General features: G+C 38.0%; 1 protein-coding gene across 2 annotated transcripts in view; it reads right to left on the reverse strand.

Annotated features, from left to right (window-relative positions):
• GSPT1 (G1 to S phase transition 1) overlaps positions 1–24054 on the reverse strand; it is a 30427-nt gene extending 6373 nt beyond the window's left edge. The window contains exons 1-10 of one of the 2 annotated variants that reach the window (XM_045204410.3): positions 23371–24054; positions 10836–10877; positions 10676–10717; positions 9708–9932; positions 8563–8596; positions 4639–4716; positions 3386–3566; positions 2056–2210; positions 1825–1965; positions 661–754 (exon numbers count right to left, since the gene is read on the reverse strand). In XM_045204410.3, the coding sequence (XP_045060345.2) occupies positions 661–754; positions 1825–1965; positions 2056–2210; positions 3386–3566; positions 4639–4716; positions 8563–8596; positions 9708–9932; positions 10676–10717; positions 10836–10877; positions 23371–23746 (1368 nt within the window). In that variant the 5' untranslated portion in view covers positions 23747–24054. Of the gene's footprint in view, positions 1–660; positions 755–1824; positions 1966–2055; positions 2211–3385; positions 3567–4638; positions 4717–8562; positions 8597–9707; positions 9936–10675; positions 10718–10835; positions 10878–23370 lie in introns of both variants that reach the window. The other variant, XM_024571389.4, reaches the window with a different exon arrangement.
• Positions 24055–24337: the final 283 nt, after the last annotated feature.

The raw sequence follows: 24337 nt of genomic DNA on the forward strand, positions 1-24337 counted from the left end.
TTTAAAATAAAAAATTAAGTTTTGGATTTTTATTACCATTCTATAACAGTTCAACCACCCAAAGTGAATTCTTTCAGGGCTTACTCATTAAAAAAAAAAAAAAATCATTAGATCAAGTGGTAGAATGTTACTTGTTCAAGTTCAGGTTCTCACAATCTCTGAGCCTGTTTCCTCATTTATAAAACTGAAAAAACAATACGTGTTCAAGAAATTTAGCCTGCAGCTATTTAAGGAATAAAGTATTTGGCAGGGAGGGCATTCATATTATAGTAAAAAATAATGCTTCTTTTTTTTAAAAAAACAAGACTAACATCCAGTTAGGCGAGGCTGTCATAAAACCAGCTCTGATATACTGTTGGTGGCAAAATAAACTGGCACAGTATTTTGGAAGGCTGCAATTGTCAATATGCATAAACTTTAATGTGTAAATCCTTGTAAGAATTTCTAAAGTCACTTGTATGACTTTCTAAAAAATTATCATTGGCTCAATGGAAACAGTTGAAATAATTTAAGGTGGTTGAACAACTTGTGTATAACAAGAAATAATATGCAGCCAATAAAAGACATCTATGTTATTAAGATTGTTTTATAATTTAAAGCAAAACACAAAACAATTGTTTCACTCCCCATAAAACACAATTTCTTGAACATTTTGGGTACCTTGTATTTATCCACAATTGGCAGCCTGATTGGTCCATCAACTGATCTATTGAAGTTTGGCAAATTATCCAGATATGGAATAAATGGCAATCCACTGAGAACATAAAAATATCCATTAAAGAGAGTTAGCATAAATATCAAAATTTTAGGCAGTTACAATGACTGTAACTTTTATACAAAAAATGTGATTATAACAATGTTTTCATGTAATCCATGTACTCGTCTCATTCAGCCATTTATTATCTAGTTCATCTCATTTATTTCTCAGAAAATTAAATAAGCAACAAAATAGTTCAATACAATGTGAAAAACCTTCCCCATTAACTCTTAAGATTTAGAAAAATATTTTATAGCAAATAGCCCACATGCTGTAATAAAATGACTACACTTTTACTTCATTTTTATGGATTTTTCCAGCTCTGCAATTGGGATTCTATAAAATAATTTTCCCTTTCAAACTATAGTTTATAAGATAAGTAAAATACTGTCAAGATGGCAATGCTCCCCAAACTGATCTACAGGATTTAATGCAATCCCTATTGAAATCCCAGCTGCCTTTTTCTTTCCTTTTTTTTTTTTTTTTGCAGAAATTGCTAAGCTAATCCTAATATTCATATGGAAATTCAAGGAACCCAAAAAAAACCAAGCGATCTTGGGAAAAAAAATAAAACTAAAAAAATTCAAAGGACTCACTCAACCCAATTTGAAAACTTAACAAAGCTTGGCATCATCACAAGAATTCACCTGACAAAAAAAGTAATCTAAAATGAAATGCACACCTATATGTGAGTAACAGGCTTAGAAGAAAATAATAGGGCTAACTCTTCCTGACTGGATTAGGCAGTTTCTCTATGTATGACACCAAACGCACAATTAACAAAAGAAAAAATAAAACTAGATTCCATCAAAAGTCAAACCTTTTACGCTTCAAAGGACACTATCAACAAAGTGAAAAGACACAGATGGGAGAAAATACACATCATGTGTTTGATGAGGGACTTGTATCCAATGCACAAAGAACACTTACAACTCAATAACAAAAAGACAATCCAGTTAAAAATGGGCAAAGGTCCTGCTATTTTTAAAGCCAAAGTTACAGTCAACATTTTCTTAAATTACTTTTTAAGACATAAATTGTTTTTTGAAGGAAAAAAGATTACTTACGTGTACCAAGGACAGAAATCTGATTGCTCTTTAAGATTTGCTCCAGTCAGTCCTGAGCAGGGCATAAAGTGAATATCCTTTTTGGGATTGAAGCCAACTTTTTTCAAAAATGGCACTAGTTTCTCTTTACATTCTTCATATCTATAATATTTATAAATAACTCAATTATAACAAAACTATCCTTTATTTCACTAATGTGTATTAAAAAAACAGCAAGGTATGTAGGCTTACCTCTCATTGCTCCAGTTCACTGTCGGATCATCCATCTTATTAATAAGCACAATTAAGTGTTTTACACCTGCTGTCTTGGCCAACATTGCATGTTCTCTTGTCTGTCCTCCTTTTTCAAATCCAGTTTCAAACTCTCCTTTCCTGGCAGAGATTACCTATTCCAAGAAATCAATAGTTTATTCTTACACATTTATATTTACCCTTCTAGCAGTAAAATATTTTTCCTTTTGGTTTTATCAGAAGATTTCTGCAAGACTATAGAAGAAAATGAGTCATAATATACATGTTTCTTAATATTACAATGTCTAAGTGGTTTATGAAGTATTGAATAAGTGTTTCTTCCAATCCCCTAATTTTCCAAATCTAATATGCCTATATATAATTCAAACATGTATGTAATTTGCCCTGGCCACCGTGGCTCAGTTGGTTTGAGCATCGTCCCATAGACAGAGAGGTCACAGATTTGATTCCTAGTCAGGGCACATACCCAAGCTGTCGGATCGATCCCCTGTCAAGCTGCATAGACAAAAGAAACCAATGTTTCTCCCTTGCCCTTGCCTTCTCACTCTAATGCCCTCTCTCCCCCCTGCCCCCCCCCCACTTCCCTAAAAAGTAATGAAAAAATGTCCTCAGATGAGGATTAAAAAAAAAAAAGTATGTGATTTAGTTAGTTCATTGACCAAAAAATTTTGAAAAATGACAGAAGACCTTTATAAAACAGACCATTTTTTTGTAAAGACTTTAATTTCTGTTTTAGAGAGAGGGGAAGTGAGGGAGAAAGGGAGAGGAACATCAACATGTGGGAGAAACATCCATCGACTGCCTCTCGCACACACCCAACTGGGGGGACTGGGCCTGCAACCCAGGCATGTGCCCTGACTGGGAATTGAACAGATGACATTTTGCTTTGCAGTATAACACCCAACCAACTGAGCCGCACAGGTCAGGGCCAGATCACTTCTTATTTGTTTTGATATCCAGTACATAATTGTGGGCTTGGCATTTAGTGGACACTAAGTTCTGACACAGTGATAAATAATAGCAATGGAAGAGGAAAGTTGAAATATATTTTCATAAGTGAGCCAAACTGATTGCTCATGAAAGCACATCAATTTCAAGAAAGCAATCAATTGAAAGCAAATGAAACTGCTTGAGCAGTCAATTTGATTTCTTGAGCACATCATTGAGACTAAAGTGAAAATTGTGGCCATGTATATTATAGTTCACTGCAACCTAAATTCCGGCATTTAGAAGATAAATTCAAATACTTAAAAATTTAAGTGGGGCTGCTAACAAATACAAAGAGGTGACTTGGATATATCTTTCTTACCAGTACAGCCAAATCAGCTTGAGACGCACCACCAATCATATTTGGAACAAAACTCTTGTGGCCAGGAGCATCTAGAATTGTGAAATGCTTCTTTTCTGTTTCAAAATAGGCACGACCCACTTCTACTGTTTTACCCTTGTCTCGTTCTTCCTGATTTGTGTCTAAGGCCCAAGACAAGTACCTGAAATGATTTTAAAATAAGAATACTGGTAAGAACATGAGAATTTTAAAGATATTCTTCTTCATTAAACATGTAATTAATCACATCTAGCTTTATGTCCATCATAAAACATTTAAACCAGAAACAGGCAAAAATGAAAATTGAGAGGATAAAACATTATTTGAATCAAACACTTGGAACTTTTCCATCACTGTCAACTATATATTCTAGAAGTAAACATGATTTATGAAAATAGCTGACAACATACAAAGAAAGACTACTTTAAGCACCAATGCCAATATCACCATGATTTAAGTAATAAGTTCCTCTATATTTCATTTCTATAATCATCTGTCACAAAATGTAATACAAATAATGGCTGTGTACAGATACTTTTAAAAAGTGAAGGCCATTATAACCTGCCATTTGAGAACAATAGTTACTTACTAAAAAGTATCTCAGTATTACTTTCCCAGGTAAAAACTATTTAAGTTCAAATCATCCATAATAGTATGCATTAATTTAGATTATCTTATCATCTGTAGTTCATAGTATGTACTCAGTATTAGGATTGTCCCCTTACAGAGGAATGTAACAACAAAAAACCAATGTCCCATTCAGATAAAGCTTGTTATTAATGTTTTAGAAATAAAATAGATGAGGTTAGAAAAAAAAGTTGACCTTTTCTCTCACCACTCAAGGGAACCACTGTCAGTAATTCCTTCCATTCTCTTTTTCTACAAGGCTGATGATCATATCCTAACTACTATTATGTATCCTGCTTTCTCCCCAAATTCCACTGTAATGTAAGTTCTGTTCCTGATTAATATAAAATCTTTAAATGTAATTTTTAGTGGTAGGATAATAGCCCAATTAAATGGATGTTTTATAATTTTTTCAACAAGTCTCTTATTACTAGATGTTTCCAAATTTTCTCTTAAGTTTTGAAGTCATCAGGAAATAATCTCCTGCATAATCTGAGGGAAAGAAACTTCCTTTGTTATGACACCGTTTCAGTAGACAGACTACAAGACCAGTAAGTAGGCGGCAGTTCCTTAAAAGTAATTTTCAGTGTCAGAAAAATTTAGTATACCAAGTTTCTCTGTTTTTTTCTTTAGCTTCTCTTTCATATTTCTCAAGTGTCCTTTTGTCAACCATTCCAGTCAAATACCTGAAAACATTTAAAGAGAAAAGTAAACACAAATTACTCAATGAAATTAGGAAAACTTTAGAGTACTTAAAAAGGAATTTCAACTCTAAAAGTATAGCTATTTTAAAGTAAAGGTACCTCTGGTGGATGATTAAATCAGGAAAGTTTCAGTGGAAAAGATATTTGTATAGCCTCAAATTATCTCCCGCAAAATAAAGGGGAAAAATAACTTCACAGTGAAGAATCCTGGCTAATACCACCAGTAATAAATAAAATGTACTGAATACTGACATTTTTTACCATAACTGGATGCCCTGAGAAGAGCACAACATATCTTTTGTGATATACGTGCCCAAAATACATAACCTCAATCTGATTGTAAAAAGCATTAGTCAGCCCAAATTGAAGAATTTCCTATAAAATAAATAAATAGCACTCTTCAAATTATGAAGGTTGTGAAAGACAGGACTGAGGCAATGCTGCATGTTGGAAAAGACTAAGGAGACAAAACAACTAAATGCAATGTTGAATTCTACAACAGAAAAACATTAGTACAAAAGCTGGTGAAATTCCAATAGATTTGTTATTTAGTTAATAGTATTATAGCAATGTTAACTTTAAGTTGTGATGGCTGTAATACAGTTATGTAAGATGTTAACATTAGGGTAGGCTAAATGAAAGGTATATGAGAACTCTGTACTGTTTTTGTAACCTTTCTGTAAGTCTAAAACTAATTCAGAATTTAAAGATTTTTTAAAAAGCAAATGTAAATACTATATTAAAAAGAAGATCCCAACAGTGTTGTCTAGGCAAGTAAGTCTTACTAATACATTTCAATATTTAATATTTTAAAACTATTTCCCAAGGTGAGATTATGTTTTCCATTTAGTTTTTTAAACTATATTTTACTGATTATGCTATTATAGTTGTCCCATTTTTCTCTCTTTTGCCCCCAGTCTACCCAGAACCCCCCATTCCCTCCAGCAGTCCCCCCCTAGTCCATGTCCATGCGTTATGCATGTAACTTCTTTGGCTTCTCCATTTCCTATACTATTCTTAACTGGCTATTTTGTACCTACCATTGTGCTTCTTATTCCCTGTAACTTTTCTCCCATTCTCCTCTTTCCCCCAACCCAGTGATAACTCTCCATGTGATCTCCATTTCTGTGATTCTGTTCCTATTCTAGTTGTTTGCTTAGTTTTATTTTTTTTAGGTTCAGTTGTTGATAGTTGTGAGTTTGTTGTCATTTTGCTGTTTATAGTTTCAACCTTCTTTTTCTTAGATGAATGCCTTTAACATTTCATATAAGGGCTTGCTGGTGATTAATTCCTTGAGCTTTACCTTGTCTGGGAAGCACTTTATCTGCCCTTCCATTTCAAATAATAGCCTTGCTGGATAGAGCAGTCTTGGATGTAGGTCCTTGCTTTTCATGACTGAATACTTGCCAGTCACTTATTGCCTGTAAGGTTTCTTTTGAGAAATCAGCTGTTAGTCTTATGGGAGCTCCTTTGTAGGTAACTCTCTCCTTTTCTCTTTCTGCTTTTAAGATTCCCTCTTTATCTTTAACCTTTGGCATTTTAATTATGATGTGCCTTGGTGTGGGCCTCTGGATTCAACTTGCTTGGGACTCTCTGAGCTTCCTGGACTTGTATGCCTATTTCCTTCACCAAATTAAGGAAGTTTTCTTTCATTATTTTTTCAAGTAAGTTTTCAGTTTCTTGCTGTTACTCTTCTCCTTCTGGCACCCCTATGATTTGGATGTGGGAACATTTACAAAGTTGTCCTACAGGTTCCTAAGCCTCTCCTCATTTTTTTGAATTCTTATTTCTTCTTTCTGTTCTGGTTGAATGTTTATTTTTTCCTTTTGTTCTACATTGTTTATTTGGGTGCTGGTTTCCTTCCCTTCACCGTTGGTTCCCTGTATATTTTTCTTTATTTCACTTTGTATAGCCTTCACTTCTTCCTTTATTTTGTGGCCATACTGAATCATTTCTCTGAGCACATTTGATTGCCAGTGTTTAGAACTCTGCATCTAATAGGCTGGCTATCTCCTAGTTGTTTTGATCTGTTCTTTCATTTGGGCCATATTTCTTTGTCTCCTAACTTGTCAGTGCACCTGTTACATTGTAAAGGGCAGAGCCTTAGGTATTTGCCAGGGCACGGCAACCTGCTTTGCCATGTCGTGGCGCTGTATGTAGGAGAGGGGTCAGAGAAGGAACAATGCTGCTTGCTCGGCTCTCTCTCCACTTTCAGTCACTTCCCCCTCTCCCTGCAAGCAAATGGCACCCTTCCAGTTGTTGGCCTGGTGCTGATTCCTGGGTGGGTGAGCTTGTGTACATTCTGGGATTCCATGGGCCCCTCAAACAGATTCTCCTGAGACTGGAAGTTTCTTCTGCTGCCCCAACCCCCACTGGTTTTTACAGTTTGAGGTTATGAGGCTTTATATTCTCCACATTGGAACCCTGGGTTGTGATAACTCACCCCCCAGTTGTTCCTCCTGATTTTTATCTGCATACAAATGTGGGACCACCCAGTCTGTCAGCTGCCACCTCACATTTGTCCTCTCTTCTCCAGCTGCCCCTCTCCGCCCCTCCTACTGGTATGGATGAATGTTTCTTCTTAAACTCCTCGGTTGTTGGACTTCCATACAGTTCAATTTTCTGGCAGTTCTGGGTGTTTTTATATTGGTTGTTATCCTTCTTTTGGTTGTGCAAGGAGGTGAAGCATATCTACCTACACCTCCATCTTGGCCAGAAGTCTCCAAAGTGAAATTATTTTAAATATTCCTCAGTAATTCCAGTTCTGGCTTTTATCTCTGTGTTCTCTGTGCAGTCTTCTATAGTGCATATTTCTAACCATTTGGGTGTGGAATCCCAGTGAAATAGCAATGAAAATTATAGCCAATAAGCAAAAAGTATACATTCTAAAACACAACAGCAAATGGACCCAATACTTTTAAGTGAGAACTGGCAAGATTACCAATTAAGATTACTTAACAAGGCAAGACAATGATGACATACCCTCTCTATCAGGGGTGTCCAACCTTTTGGCGTCTCTGGGCCACACTGGAAGAGGAAGAGTTGTCTTGGGCCACATATTAAATACACAAACACTAACAAAAACTGATGAGCAAAAAAAAGGTTTTAAGTAAATTTATGATTTTGTGTGGGGCCATATTCCTAGCCATCCTGGGCCACATGTGGCTGGCAGGCTACAGGTTGGATACCCCTGCGTGCTCTGATGTCAGTTTAAGGAAATGGGTCTAATCTAAAAGGGATGAAATATTTAGAACCTTTTAACTTAAAAGATTTTTCAATACTAGGATACATTACTGACAGCCAATCATGGTGTCTTCATACCTTGATAACTTCTGTAATATGATAAAAGAATTATCTTAGCATGCTAGCCAGACTATCTTATCTCTGATTAAACCCACATAAATTTAAGGAATGATAAGGAAAAACCAGTTCCCTCCATGCATCAAATTCAAGAGCTGGTTTTCATTATTCCCAAGAAAATTATATTCAGAGACTAAGATTTCCTATAAGCTAGAGTTGGCTCTATATTAGTTTTTATTAAAAAATGTAAGAGACAGCGTTCAGAAATATATTTAATTCATTTTACATGAGAATCTGGCAGTAATAACAAAAGAATTTTAGTGACTGCCTAACTCCATTGGAAAATACTATGATCACATTGCAAAAATTACTTCTTAATATCAGCCTCCCCTATAGGTAATGTTATTTTATTATTAATTTTTCTTAACTTGGGTGACCTGTTTCATCTCCTTTGTATGATTTTATGAACATCTGTAATTCCCAAAATTCATTCACTTAACTCTATTATTTAAGAAAAAATATACTTACATTATTTGTCCTCCAATGGTCGACTTGCCAGCATCTAAAAGTAATAGTATCATCAACAATATGTAAAACATAGGTGTAAAAAAAATTTTTTTAAAGCCTACCAGTATATACATTTAATAGAACTAAAGATATGGTTTAGTATATACAGGGTGGGGTAAAAGTAGGTTTACAGTTATAAGTATGAAAGAGTTTATATTATTATTTATTAATTATTGTATTATTACCCATATGAAAAACTGTATACCTACTCTTCTCCCACCCTGTATAATTAAATCTTGCAAAAGCAACAGAAACTGTAGGAATCTAGGGCATAAGCCCTGGTTAAGTCCCCCTACAACTCTAATAATTTAGAACTACTTTACTGGTAAAAAACAAAAGAAAGAATTTTTGAACAGATTTGCTCTCTGAACTTCAGCTGACAGTCTAGCGGCAAAAGAAAAATTACCCAACGGGAGCCTCAAAGGACAGCAGAAATAGCAAAGAGCTGTGACTACATTTAGGTAGTCTGCCTTTCACTTTTAGCAAAGAGACAAGTGTTCCTATACAAATTTCAAAGGAGTTCTTGCTACCAAGAATGGTGTATCATCATATTCAAAGGAAGGCAATGATAAAGGGAAAAAAATGGGCACATAGTTCTATTATTTTCTTCTCACAATTTTGGGGACAGGTCAGATGATTAAATATCTAAGTAAATCAAATGGGTGGGGGTTTTTTGGGGGGTGCTAAATCAGCAAACTGATTCCAAATGACTAATTCTCATGTCCCACAAAATTAAACTACCTAATAAGGTTAATACCATAAAATTAATAGGCTAAATTCACATACTAAAAAAGGCACATTCCCTAAGATATTAATAGATGTCATTATATGCTCAGCCATCATCAGTGGACTATAGCCTAATTGTGCATTACACACAAATATACTAAAGCTTATTTTCTTCCAGCTTCCATGCCATTAAAAAATTGTTCATCTGCCTGACCTCTGAGAACAAAGTGTTGTTTCTAGATTATTCTGCCAGCTGAATAATCTAGAAAGTTACAGTTCAGTTTCACTAAACATCTCTTAAGTCACTATATAAGATGTTCTATGTTTTAGGTGCCCAATAACTTTGGTCATTTCTTATCACAGCTATGAATGTAACTTACCTACGTGCCCAATGAATACTACATTTACATGTTCTTTTTTAGGAGCACCTGGTGGTGCAACCACAGACTTAGGTGTTGGTATTTCCTCTTCCTCCTCCATCATTTCTTGGGCATTTTCTTCTGGGGGTCTTCCATCTCCCAAGGAACCAACCCCTGGCTCTGCTTCACTTATTTCTTCTTTGTGTTCCCATGATTCTTCTGGGGACATTTCTGTCTCTCCATTCTCTACTGAAATAAGGCATTTTAACTTAGTATTCTAAAAAAGATTTATAACATATACTTTAAAACACAGATACTTTCAAACAAAAAATGGAACTTTGCACATTTAGTTCCATTTCCTACTGTCTAGTGACAGATAAGAAAATCTCTTTCACAACAGAAATGGATAATAGCTTTCAAGCTGCCTCACTGCTGACATCAGAGCTGACTCAGAGACTGTGAGAGATTGCTATACTAACAAAGCTTCATTTTCATAAGGACAAACATGTAAACAGGAGATCTAACATTCCTAACAGCCCTGTTATTCCAGTGTCAAGATGCCTTCACAATGGAAAAAGGAAGAAATTTTAATTCATAACATAGGAAAGTGTGAAAGAATTTAGATTTTTTTCCTCTGCAATAATAACTTTAGCATCAACTTTATTAATCACCAGGGAAATATGAAACCCTTAATAATAATCAACTTACAAAAGAGAAGAAAATTTTCACAAAATACAGTAAATGGAACAGATACACTATTTAAACTGACTTTAACATTCTTCCACTCAATTCTTTTGTTTGCAATCCTAAATTTATCACAGCAGTGTTAATGCCCAATTAGTTCTGCTTTCTAAATCTTCATAGCAAAGACTCAATGTCAGTTTTAAATGTAGGCATTACAATAATCATAACACTTACATTTGCCCCTTAAATCTTGAGAGTGAAAGAGTTTCTTATTACTGTATTAATATGGTCAGAAATTTTCTTACCAACAGGTTCTGAAAGTTCCATGCTAACAGCTGAATTTGAACCTAGACAAGAAATTGAGATATAATATATATTTACAAAACAATATCTAGCTTTACACACCATTACTCAAGTTAATGTTTTCTCAAATTAAATAGTAAGAGTCATATCATAGAAAATTACCTTCACACAATGACTGTTCCTCTTGGGAAGGTTCCACAGGTGCTGTTTAATAGAAATAAATTCTATTAAAAATTAAGACATATATCCATTTTACTTACATTTTTAAAAACAGAAGTTCAAAACACAACAAAAACCTCAATAATTCAGACCAATGACAAACTCAGGTTTTGAAATCAGAAGTCTCTGTTTAACCTACTGAAAAAAAATAACTGAAAGGTATTCATAAAAGCATGCTTATTCTCTTAATTTACTTCATAAACTTTTCCTTCACAGATACTATAAAAGTACTGTGTTGCCCAGCCTAGATCAAATTAGTAAGATTTTGCTCAACAAATACACACTATTTCTCTAAATTTCCTCTTGGTAGCTCTAGCCCAAGAAAGCTATGCTTAGCCTTTTTAAGATTCTATAATCACATGTTATCATCAAGATCCTTGAATAAATTACATTTGATACCAATAAAATAAAGAACTTCATATAAAATCCCCAAAATATATATAGGCCCTTACAACATCTTATAAAGGTGATTATAATGATGCCAGTTTTGTCCTATTTTAGAATTCTAAAATCAAGCAACAGTCCAGTTTTTACACTGCAAATCTACTTATAACATCACTAGAAGAGATGTATACTGATACCAAACTATGTTTAATTTTTTAATATCTGATAAACCTAAATGATACTCCAATATGTAAGCGTCCTTGCTTTAGAGAATCTGCAATATGTTACACAAAGACATTAAAGAATTTGAAGTCACATGAATCTACCAAGTAATTATGAAGAAAGCAATTTCCTGTCCCTGAAAGGTACAGAGTAATCAAGGTTTTTTGATTCAAGTGACATGTCAAGTACCACTTAGGAAGACTGTTCTCTGGTAGAATATAGACCGAACTAGACAGGGAAAAACACTACCGGCAGAAAGACCAACATCACTACAACAAGAAAGCATGCCACTATGATAACTGAGCAGTAAAACCAGAGATGGGGTTAAGTGCAATGATAATGGACACATGTGACAGGAGTAGGAGGAAAGGTTTAAGATAACCCCAGCCTATGTGACTGATTAGCAGGATATTAACAGGAACTAGGGTTAGGAGGGAACAGGAATTGTACTTCAGACATAATATAGATTAACCTTTTTTTGTTTTTCTATCTCAAAGAAAAGTTTACGGGTAAGGTAAGGAAAAAAATTCAATTTTGAGAGTAAGCCGGGCAGTGCTCAGTGAGTAAGGTTCATATGCTGTCCTAGAGATGGAGGAGGCAGCATGAAGTAGTGCTAAGAGGTTACAACTGAGATGACTCCTGATTTTAAATCATGGCTTGTCACTAACAAGTTGTGAGATGCAATTATTTCATTGGAATTATGGAAATGACATGCCACTGACCTAACAGGATTGTTGAAAGGATTAAATGAAAAAAAATACATTAACAAGTATATTTTTAATTGACTAGTGTCAAATAACTCCTGGCACCTGGCAGATAATGAACAAATGACAGTCTTTACCCCCTAACATGTATTGAGTATCAACACAATTTTATCAACTAACATGAAGTCTGTACAAAAAAGTCCAGCCATTGTTACTATAATGAGAAAGGTCTGTGTGACGTCAATGTGACCTGGCAGCCAAGGAGAGTGGATTGGAATGCGCATGTGTGAACAATGACAACTTCACTGTACTAGTCAGTGGGGGCAGTAGATACTGTTGAGTGAGCACGTGCACTGTGTGGCCATCAATTTCAGAATGACTCAGCAAGTAGAGCAACAAATCTGCATCACATTTTGTGTTATGCTGGAACATTTCTCCACAGAAACTATTCAGCTGATTCAGAAGGCCACAGCTACGGGCAGCTGGTGATTAGCAGCTGCAATAGGACAACACGCCTGCTCATGTATCATATCTCATGCAGAGCTTTTTGGTAAAACATCAAATCCCCCAGGTGACTCAGCCCCCTACAGCCCAGATTTGTTGCCCTGCAGCTTCTGGCCTTCCCCAAATTAAAATCACCTTTGAAAGGGAAGAGATTTCAGAATGTCAATGAGATTCAGGAAAATATGATGGGCAGCTGATGGCAATTGGGACAACTATGTGAGGTCCCAAGGTGCCTATTTTGAAGGGGACTGAGGCATAATTGTCCTACGTACAATGTTTCTTGTATCTTCAATAAATGCCTCTATTTTTCATAGTACATGGCTAGATACTTTCTAGACAGACCTTATCATATATTGAGTGTCTATTATGGGCCAGACAGGGATACCAAGCACTCACAAATCGATGGGTGGAGGTGGTGGCAAATTATCCTAACTCCAACTAATTGAGCTTTTATGTGCTGACTGCCATCTCACTTAAATCCCATCAAAATCCTATGAAATACTACAATGACTGCCCATCTACCATACAGGCATATCAGACTCAACTGTGCCATCTTGCCTTTCCTCAAATAGCCTCTGTTGAGAATTGGTCAGTAAAAGTAAACTAAGTTATGATATACAAATATTTTAAAGCAGCAAAAAGGGACACTGGTATGGTGGGTTCCCCTTCCATTGCCTAGTAAGATAGGTACTGAACTGTAACTGAGCTTTTCAAAACCAAATAGTAGATACAACTGACCACCTAGTTCTAGAACCAACTCTCAGATTAACAAATACACAATACTGTACATGCATAAGGCTGTAAGTACTTCTTCTAACAGCGACATCAGTCATCAGACCACTTCCATACATATGGCTGCATAATGCAAAATCTTGTTCAGTTTTATTTCCTAAAACATCCTACATTTATATGTTTATCTTAAGTTTGTAAAGCTCAGAGAGGCAGAAATATAGTCAAGTACCACAAACAACTAAATGTTTAATATACTGAAACTAATACGAAATAATATTGAATGTAAAGTATAATGGAAAAATAAAAAATAAAAGAAATGCTTAATATACAGGTAATGATGGTATTAAAGGGCTCAAAAATAAGAAGCTGACCAGTTTTGTTATGTTTTAAAAAAAGTTTTCCATGTATTCAGATGATGGGTCACATTATAAACCTAATGTTAATGCTAGGAATGTTTGCCAACTGACATTTTGGAATGATGAGTCAGAAAAATCACAAATACAGCAAAATGTTCTTTACATTTAAATTTCTCAGTATAATTTTACCCAGCCATCACACATGCACAAGCAACCTTCTCTTGTTGATTCCACTCTGGTCTTATTCATACTGCATATCACATCCAGATTTTACTGATTACTAATAATGAGCAAGGGCTTAGAATTCTATTAGGCCCCAAGTCTTTTGTTCATGGTTAGCAAACAGATAACCATTATTAGACCTTGACTTCTCAGATCCTGCATAGTTCATATCTGCTAGTGAAAGAGAAGTTAGTAAACCTCCTGAGGAATGAAATTAGGGGTTCATATATTCCAGTGGTATCTCCATGTTCAGAAACACCCTTGTCAAGTATTGAAAAAAGGAACAATTCTAATTAAGTGGAAAAGTTATCTGAGTGTACCAGTTTTGAATAAAACTGTCATACCCCAAATTAAAAAGAGAAACTAATACTATTGTTTGTGATAAAGGAAGACTAATGAACTGGTTGTGATCTAGGAAAATTACCACAAATTTTAAAACAAGAAGAAGTGAAAATCCTCATCGAAGGATATATTTAGCTATTTATTATATTTTTTTAAGAGAAAGGAAGGAGGAAAGAGAGAGAGAAAAAAAATTGATGTGAGAGAGAAACATTGATCAGCTGCCTCCCGCACAGGCCCCAACCTGGGATCAATCAAACGTTTTGGTACACAGGACGATGCTCCAACCAACCGTGCCACCGCCCAGGGCAAGAAGTGAAAAGATTTTAAAAGAAGACAGTAATTTGACACACATGGATTTCTAAATTGTTAGCTAAAATTTGATCATAGTGAAATAAGCCAGCTAGACACAAAAGGTCACACATGTTGCGTGATCCAATTATATGAAATATTCAGAATAGGTAAATTCATAGACAGAAAGCGACTGATGGTTGCCAGGAGCTGGGAGAAAGGGGAAATGGGGAGTAACTGCTTAATGGGTAGGGGTTCCCTTTTGGGGTGATGAAAACATTTTGGAGCCTGATAGAGGTTGTAATTGTGCGACACTGAATGTACTCAATGCTGCTGAATTGTTCACTTTAAAATGGTTAATATTGTTATGTGGATTTCACCTCAATTGTTGAAGAGAATATAGATTTTTGTTTTAAAGATCGGATCATAGATCAAAGGGATTCAACATACATGGGATAGATAATGAAACTCATGACTTGATTCAAGGTGTTTTAAACACAAATGTTTAGCCAATCCTTGAGAAGTGCTTAATCCATATTTCATAAATCAGCAATTTAAATTTGTACTGCTTTAGATATAAAAGCTGATCTTTAATCTTCTTTACACACTAAACAGTGATATTTAAAAGTCACCCTAACTAAAATTTCAAGTCCTGTTAGCTAAATGCTGTGTTCATTAAAGAAAAAAACAAAAGCAACTTCAGTGCTGTCACAGAAGTCACAAATGTCTTACACTGAACTGAGAAACTGTGACAATTCTGTTCAATACAAGTTTCTGCAATGATGGAAATGTTCTATATCTGTGCTGTAACATGTCAGTCACTAGCCACATGTGACTATTAAGCACTTGAAAGATGGCTACTGTGGAGGGAGGAACTAAATGTTAAATTTAATTTTATTAACTTAAATAGCCACGTGGTTCTCAACTGTCGTTCAAACTTATCTTACCTGATCTTCCCCTTCTATCCCACTGCCCAACCACCCTGAAGGACTAATGATTTCTCTTCTGAACTCCTCTAAGATATGACTCTTCTTTCAATTACAGGTACCCACATATTATATATTATCTTAGTTTTTGATCCCCAGGACATAGACTTCCAGAATATCTGTGGTTTTCTGAAATATGGAGACTTTTCTCTCTACTATTGTAGTCTTCACAGGATCACGTAGTGCATTATATAGAATATAAAACTGATTTTTACTGAATTTAACTTCAGCAGTTTTCTGTTCATTTTCATGGCTCACTAGTTCCCTGTGGTCTTATCACTTCACTTTTCTTACCATCCCTAGCATCTATCTATATTTACCACATTTCCATTAGGATTAAGTATAGTAAAAATAATTTTACACGTGCCAGTTTTCTAAGAAGGGGTAAAGAAAGTGTTCGAGGGATATTAAAGTATAGCTTGAGTAAGAACTAAAAATTCTCTAGCACTCAGGTAACCATACAGTCTTACCAGAATTGCATACTGAGATACTTTTCTCCCACAGACAATACTGGAAAATAGTAAAAGCACATTATCAGAAAGAAAAGACCACAGAACACATAAAATTACTGTGGTGCTGATTTAATTATCTAACCCTCCCAAAATAAAAAGGCACAATGCTATAGACAGTGCACAGAGCTGTTTAAAGTATTTTCCATCATCATTTCCTAAAATGCAGGAAGAAGCAATGTCAAAATATTACTTTAAATTATAACACTGCCTACTTATGACAGTGTCACTCTGTTACTACTGAGAGACATGGAGACCGTGCCATAGTCCACAAACTCATGGGCAGTTTCTGAAAAAGTGTCTCAGCCAAAAAGATTCCTTAATGTCGAGTCACAAAGAAAGGACTAGCAGAGTCACTATTACTAGAATAAGCTTTGAAACCAGACCTACATTCTAATCCTAGCCCCTCCATTTATTCCTGGATGTCACCTCAATAACTTACTCAGCTTCTCTGAGCTTTAACTTTCTTATCTGTAAATGGGTCAACAGTCCCTGTACCTCAAGAGATTGTTATAAAAATAAGGGTATATTAAGCATGTGAGAACTGCTCAATAAACTTATCACAACAAGCATTTCAAAACCCCATTATAATTACAAAAACTTTTAAGAATGAAATGTAAGACTTGGGGTGGTGAACACACAATACAATATGCAGCTGATGTATTATAGAATTGTATACCTGAAACCTATATAATTTTATTAACCAGTCACCCCAATAAATCCAGTAAGTTAAAAAAATACATCAGAAAATGGGAGAAAGAAATGAAATATAAGAAAGGCAAACTCCAAGGCCACTCTCAAAAAATCCATACTGGTTGTAGTAATTAGCTTTTGGCATACCCCATTTTCCATTATTAAACAGCATGGTGTGGTGGAGAGTGCACCAAAGTAATAGTTGGCAAATTTGGATTGTAAATTCAACTGTCATGAACTCTTCTGAGTGACCTCAGGCGTTCACTTAGCATTTCCAGGCTACAGTTTCTTCATCCGAAAATGATGAGGTTGTATTACTGTTAGGGTCATTTCTATCCCTAATATTCCAGGAACCTATTTATTCAGTCACCAATGCAATGCTACATATCAACCTGATTGGACTTTGTGTAGAGTGGACTTTGTGTAGAGTAACTAAAATTCCACTGTATTTTTCAAACAACCCTGAAAAACAGCCTTATTTATGATTTTATACTCTATATACAGTCATAACCTCAGTACTCACTGCCTTCAGAACTCATCAACCCTGTACTTGTAGTATTTTGACAAGAAAAAAATGTTTCAGCACTCGGCGCTTGCTCGGGACTCATCACACTTGCCAGAACTTGTATGAGTCACAAGGCCGCTCCCCAAGAGAAAAAAAAGTGTTTCATCATTCGGTATTTGTTGGTTTCTGCACTCATCAGGAGTCCAGAATGAATTGACGATAAATACCGAGGTACCAATATACTTTAAAAACAATTTGAGGTATATTTAAAATATATAAACCAAAACTGTTTCAGTCAGTCACAATAAGGTACAAGGATAGCAGAAAAACACCCACCTGCAACCAAAATCAACCATCCAAAGATAAACAAAGACTGCTTAGTAGTAGGGTAACCTACTGGAATTCTACAGAAATAGTCAACCAGGAAATTGCCCCAGTGACACTCTAAGGTGCATGTTTTGTTTGTTCCAAGTGAAGTGACATGCAATAACTTGGTTTGGAATTTGGTGTCACCACTCTCGGGCTAGTGAAAGATGCTCAAAAAATCCTTACTGATTCTCTCACCTAGAAAGTAGTATTATGATGGGGACCTGCTTCAACTTGGGAGTACTATAACCAAATTTCCTTATAGCAAAGCCATTTACTAAAAACAAAAACACAAAACAAAACAAAAAAACCAAACAAATACACCTATAGCCCAGTAATGCTTTGTTAAAATCTACTGAAAACAAAGGCAAAACTCTTAAGAAGCTTTGGTATGAATCAACAACTGACAGCTAAAAAAGGAACCTGAGGCTCTCAGAACAATCAAGAATATTCAACAAGTATACAAATTCTTGCTTCCCAAAGATTGCTAAGAACTATGAGTAGAACGATGACATTCTAAATTAACATGCTGCACAGAAACACCAGTCAGAATCACAATAACCAAACTCACTGCTGTTTAATATGAAAGAGACAAGTAGTGTAAAAAGATATCCGAAACTCGACTCTAGCAAATTCCTAGCAAACTTAAAAAACTTAATGTATTCACAACACTTATAATATAGACAGATCTTTAGTTTCATGATTAGGGTGATAAGATTGAAATTATTTACATAAGGGGACTTGTGAACAATTACTCTTCTTAGCTTTGAAAGCCCTCTACACCCTCTGTATAGGCCTCTTACTATGTTGTGTCTTCCATTAGGGTAAATCTGATCCCTTTCTAGACTCATCTTGGTGGTGTCATTACAAGTGCCTAAAACAGCATCCTGCATTCATTAATTGCTACACATGTGTCTGAGTAAAACCAGAGATTCACATCTCAAAAATTTCCCTTCTTAATCTGCTCACTCACCCCAAAAGATTATCAAATCTTTTTTTTTTCTTTATCTTCAACCAGAAAGATAGTACTATTTTCACACTGACACTTCCTCCCCTCTAAACGAAAACAAAACAAGGCTTAAAACCTGTCCTCTACATTGTCCTCTACAATATTTCCCTACCTCGCTCTGGTAAATTTTAATTGCTGCCTTTTCATACAGTACAATTCCAGAAAAAGTAAAGTACTATTTTCACACTGACACTTCCTCCCCTCTAAACGAAAACAAAACAAGGCTTAAAACCTGTCCTCTACATTGTCCTCTACAATATTTCCCTACCTCGCTCTGGTAAATTTTAATTGCTGCCTTTTCATACAGTACAATTCCAGAAAAAGTAAAAAATAAAGGACAAAGAACGTAAAAAGCCACACACTCACTGCACTAAATAAAACCTGATCCAAGGCAGTTTCTTCCCAACCAAAATTTCTAACAGTTTAAACAACTGTTCAACATGGCACAGCACTAGTTTCCTAAATCCTCCCGCTCAAGTCATTCAAGCACATAAAATCATGCAGCAAGAGCCCGAGTCCAATAATCTAATAATCAGTAAGCCAAAGTAGGGGGGAAAAGCACTCCAGGTACAATACTTTTCCCTGACCTCTGCGTACTCTACTCCATTCACTGTCGCACAGAAGCCTGAAAAATCCTTTGTATTAGAATTGTCATTGCAGGCATTTTAGTCTTAGAAGAAAAGGAAAACAAATCTAAAGCCAAGAACCTCATCAATCTAACATTATCCAACAGGTAATGGTTAATAATAATAAAGTGTAAGAGTCCTCCTGAAGGAAACAAGCATTACCACTTTGATTCTGTATCTTCTCTATTCTGGAGACGTCACCTTGGAGACTATTCAGTGATTAACAAGCATCTACCAAGTAATGATTGCTGCATAATTTTGTGAATATACTAAAAGCCACTGAAAAGTACATTTTAAAAAGGTGAACTTCGTGCTATATGAGTATCTCAATCATCCAAAAAAAAAAAAAAAGAAAGAAAAGAAAATCCCTCCCCCACAAAAAAGGCAGTCAGTAAAAACCAAGCATTACAAAACAAACATTTCTCTTTAAAATTCAAGTTCCACAATATAATGTGCTACACTTTGGAGACAAATCCTCCTTCTCTGAGGACCTATACTGAGGACTGCTGGTTTTTTGTTTTTGTTTTTTTAAGATTTTATTTATTTACTTTTAGACAGAGGGGTAGAAAGAGAGAGGGAGAGAAACATCAATGTGTGGTTGCCTCTTGCATGCCCCCACACACTGGGGACCTGGCCTGCAACACAGGCACATGCCCTGACTGGGAATCGAACCAGCGACCCTTTGGTTCACAGGCTGGAGCTCAACCCATGGAGCCACACCATCCAGGGCAGGACTGCTGGTTTTATCCTGTACTTATTTTGTAATGGAAGACTTCTGAAAGGTGCTGAGGGTGGAACAGCAGAAAGAACACTACACCATTACTTTGAAACTCAAGCTGCTCTAAAATCCAAGTGCTGTGGTCTGAATATTTGTGCCCCACCCCTCAAATTCTTCGGTTGAAAACCCTAATACCTGAAGTGACGGTATTAGGTGAGGCCTTTGGAGGGTTCTAATGAGCAGAGCCTTCAAGAATCGGATTAGCCTCTTTACAAAAGGGGCGGCACAGAGCTCCTTTGCCCCTTCTGCCTTATGAGGACACAAGAAGTCAACAGTCTAATTATTTAGAAGAGGGCCCTTGTCCAACCCGGCTGGCACCCTGATCTTGGACTTCTAGCCTCCAGAATTGTGAACAATAAATTTCTGTTGTTTATCAGCTGTAATATTTTGTAATTAGCAGACCAAATGAGCTAAGACACCAAGTAACCCTGATTAACACTGCTGAACCTTTTCCTTATTAAAAAAAAAAAGGACTAAATGAGGTGCAAACTGGAAATTAAAATAAATACATTCTATCATAGAAAATGTTTGTTCTAGTACACATAACCCTTGCCTTCTATATTTTTATTCATTTTAGGATCTCTACGTTAAAGAGCATTATTACTTAGCCAATTTTCTTGGATCTGTAGAGAATTGAACTAAAATGAATTATACCTGAATGGGTTCTACTTAGTCATGTCTTTGGAACCCTATATTAGATTTTCAAAGAGATTCTAGGTCAACACTGAATCCCAAGTTGGAATGGCTGGAAACAGGCATAACCAGCAGCCAGCCTTCCAGTGAAGGTGAATGACACTTTGTACAAAAGCATGTTACTCTTAAAAAAAAAAAAAAAATCAATTAAAAGCATCTTCCTCAACTGATTGCTTGAGACACCCCTATAGATTTGCAAAAAGAGAAAAGAAACTAGCTTATTTTCAAGAGAAATGACATATTCATTGTAGACAGAGATATTTTAAAAGTTTTTCATTCTAGTGCTCTATCTCTAGATTACTTCAAGAGCTCTTCTGGTATCCAGTCTAAAAACACACCCACCACAAATTTCAGCTATGGCTTAACAACAAAAAGGAACAAGTTAACCCTACTGCTTAATTCCTCACTATAAAAAAATTGCAAACGTTATGGTTCCTCCTTTGTAAATTTCAATCTAAGTGCTATTTCCATTTCCCCCTTGCTTCTCTATGCAGTTTTCTGCTCTGATGGTATTTTATGGACCTGAATGGGCTGGTACAGCAATCCAAAAGTCCCACAAAACTCAGGACCTCAATTTAAAAAATCCACTCTTTTTCAAATAGATATCCAACATTAACTGACATTTTGTAGAAGCAGCTGGTAAAGTTGTAACACTAAAATAGGTCTCTGATGAAAAAGTTGACCATAATGTAGGAACTTTTCTTACAAACACTTCCCTACACATTTTTACATCTCTCACTTTCAGTAGGTCACAGAGAAAAGGATTAAGAGTAAAACTGCAACTTGGCAAATAGCAGGAAGAGGAAGCATTCTCCTGGGTAAGAGGTAATGCCTAGTCACTGGACAATGACCACCATTCCAGACCACTGCTCTAAGGATGGCTATCCCTCCATGGCTGATGGAAGGTAGACTGCAAACAGGTCTAACTAGAGTGGTGCTGGTGGCTCCAGAGTGAGGAGGGAGGGCCAAAAAAGAAAATGTCTGGATAAAGGGGATCTGGCATGATAAGGCACTGTGAACAGGCACTTTTAGGGGCTGGTAAGAGGCCTAGTTTAAGTAGCCAAATTGGCTTGATCTAAGCAAGGAAATAAAAGCTAAACTTACTTGCTCAAAGGGAAAACATCAACCACCCACACAAGTAAAAGAATACCAGTCAATAAACAACCAAATCCAAACTATGTACTCACATATGTACATACTTGCAAAAAGTGTTTCTCCAAAGTCTCTTTCTGCCTCTAGAGAGAAAACTGTAGCAAAAGTTTCTGAAGAGACTAAAGTAGAGGACTTTTATGGTGTCTACTTATCTGAGAAATATTACAGTATAGAACTTAAAAGAGAAATCAACAATCTGCCCTCACAAATTGCTGGGAACGGCTATGATCCAGTTGCATACCCCGGCTAAAATGCAAGGACAATGAGCCCTCTCCTTTTTCTCTTTAAGCCACTACTGACAGCTCCCAAAATAAGCACCTTTTATATGGGGAGAATACTAATGTTCTCTCAATTGATACTGCACCAAAATCAGGACCTGAAACATGCTATCTCGGAAGCATTCCTTAAATACAGGAAGATTTTTAAAGACCGAACTTAACTTGAAATCACCGAAAGTTTGTCTACTACCTATGGTCAGAGCAGCATGTGACTATTAAGGTGTAACAAATGCTCAAGTGTCTGAATAGATGAACTAATGACACATGAACATACAGAAAAGTGATACCAAGCAACCTATATAACAAAAACGATTTTGACACACTGAAAATTCTAAACCTGTCACTGACAGAGAATAAGTCCAAGTCCCACTTAATTAACACAAATTAATATAGTTTCCTACCCATATTAAGTCAAGTACTCTAACTTCGTGTTATTTTGTGAACTTTACGAGCTTACAAAATGCTAAGGGTGAAAAAGATCTTTGTATTGACAGCCAACAGTTTCGGCCGGATCACAAGACTGCAATGCATCTTGGGATTCCTTCAGGCCGGTTCGGTGCCCATAGATATTTAACACGTAATTAGTTTCAATAATGGAAATTGCAGCAAGAGACGCTCTCTGTCCTAGGCCTAAGGTGAAGGGAAAACTCGAGCATTCTTCCTCCCCAGCTCCTCGGACCTCTCAATGCCCACTCAACGGACTTCTGACTCCATCTGTCCTCACTCCTAGGCCCGGTGTTACAGACCCCGCCGCCGCCCCCTCTTCGGTTCCATACGGTTCCCACCTCCAGTGGGTGACTGTGGTCCTAGGGGAGGGGAGGGCCATCGGCCCCGCCAGTGTCCCCAGCGCGCTTCTCCCGCCCCGCCCGGCCTTCCGCCGCGGCCACCCCACGCAGGCCGACTCCCCGGCCCCGGGCCGCCCCACCCAGGACTGCCGGCGCCGGACGCCGCTGTCAGCGCCCCACGTGCCGCCCGGTCCCAGGTCCCTGGGCACTGCGAGGCGCGTCGCCAGACCAAAACGCATCCACACCCCGTCCTAGATGGGCCCAGGCCCCCCGGCCGCAGCTCCTGCCCTCGCAGCCTGGCTTCCCCCCGAACCTCAGGGCTGCCCCAAGTCCCGACCCTTTACCCGAAGGGCCTCCCGCGCCGCTGCCGGCTCCGTGGTTGTTGACGGAGGCGCCAGCCTGGGGTGGCGGCGGCTGGGCCGGGCCCCGCAGGAAGGAGGGCACGAACTCGGCGGCGTGGACGTTGGGCACGAAGGGTTTGGCGTTGACGTTGAGTTGCCGGCTGAAGGCCGCACTGAGGTGTTCACGCTGGGCCTCTGCCACCGCCGCCGCCGCGGCCAAGGGACCACCGGGGCCGCCGCATGGGCCTGGCCCGGGAGCTTCCATGTCCGCCTGGTCCCAGCAGTCGGGTGCCGAGTCGCTGCTACTGCTGCCGCTGCTGCTCCCGCCGCCGCCGCCGCCGCCGCCGCCGCCGCCGCCGCCACCACTGCCCGGATCCATGATCGGGGGGGCCGTGTGTGTGATGGAGAGAGGGCGGGAAATGGAGGCGGGGGCGACTGGTCGAGAAGGAGCAGGCCGCGCTGACCCCTGGAAACGGCGAGGAAGAAGGGCGGAGGGCTGGCGACACAATCCCTGGCGTGGTCGCGGCGGCAGCTCCAGTCCCGACTCCGCACTCACAGCGGCGGCTCAACCTTCCTCGTGTGTGCGAGCAAATCTCCTCCCACCCAACCCCAATCACCTCCGACCGCCTCAGCGCCAACCCCACGCCAGGCGCGGGCCGACCTCTCGCTGCCACCCGTACCTTCGCCTCGGTAGTTCTCGGCCCTGTGCGTTCCCGTTGCTGGCTAGGTGGCGCGGCAGAAGATGGAACTACGAGTTCCGGCAGTGTCCGCGCGGCCCCGCTGCGGTTTCGCTGGGGCCGACGGGAGTTGAAGTTTCGGGGCCCGGAGCAAACGGAAGCCGCTAGGGCTCCCGGCAGGCACCGCGAGGAGGCGGAGGTCTGGTGGCTGCTCCGCAGCCCCACCTGTCACGGAGCGGGGGCAGGAAGGCAGAGAAGCAAGCCCTGGCGCGACTCGCTGCTGGGTCGCGGAC

This window comes from Desmodus rotundus, chromosome 1 (genome assembly GCF_022682495.2).
Source record: "Desmodus rotundus isolate HL8 chromosome 1, HLdesRot8A.1, whole genome shotgun sequence".
NCBI classification, from domain to species: Eukaryota; Metazoa; Chordata; class Mammalia; order Chiroptera; family Phyllostomidae; genus Desmodus; species Desmodus rotundus.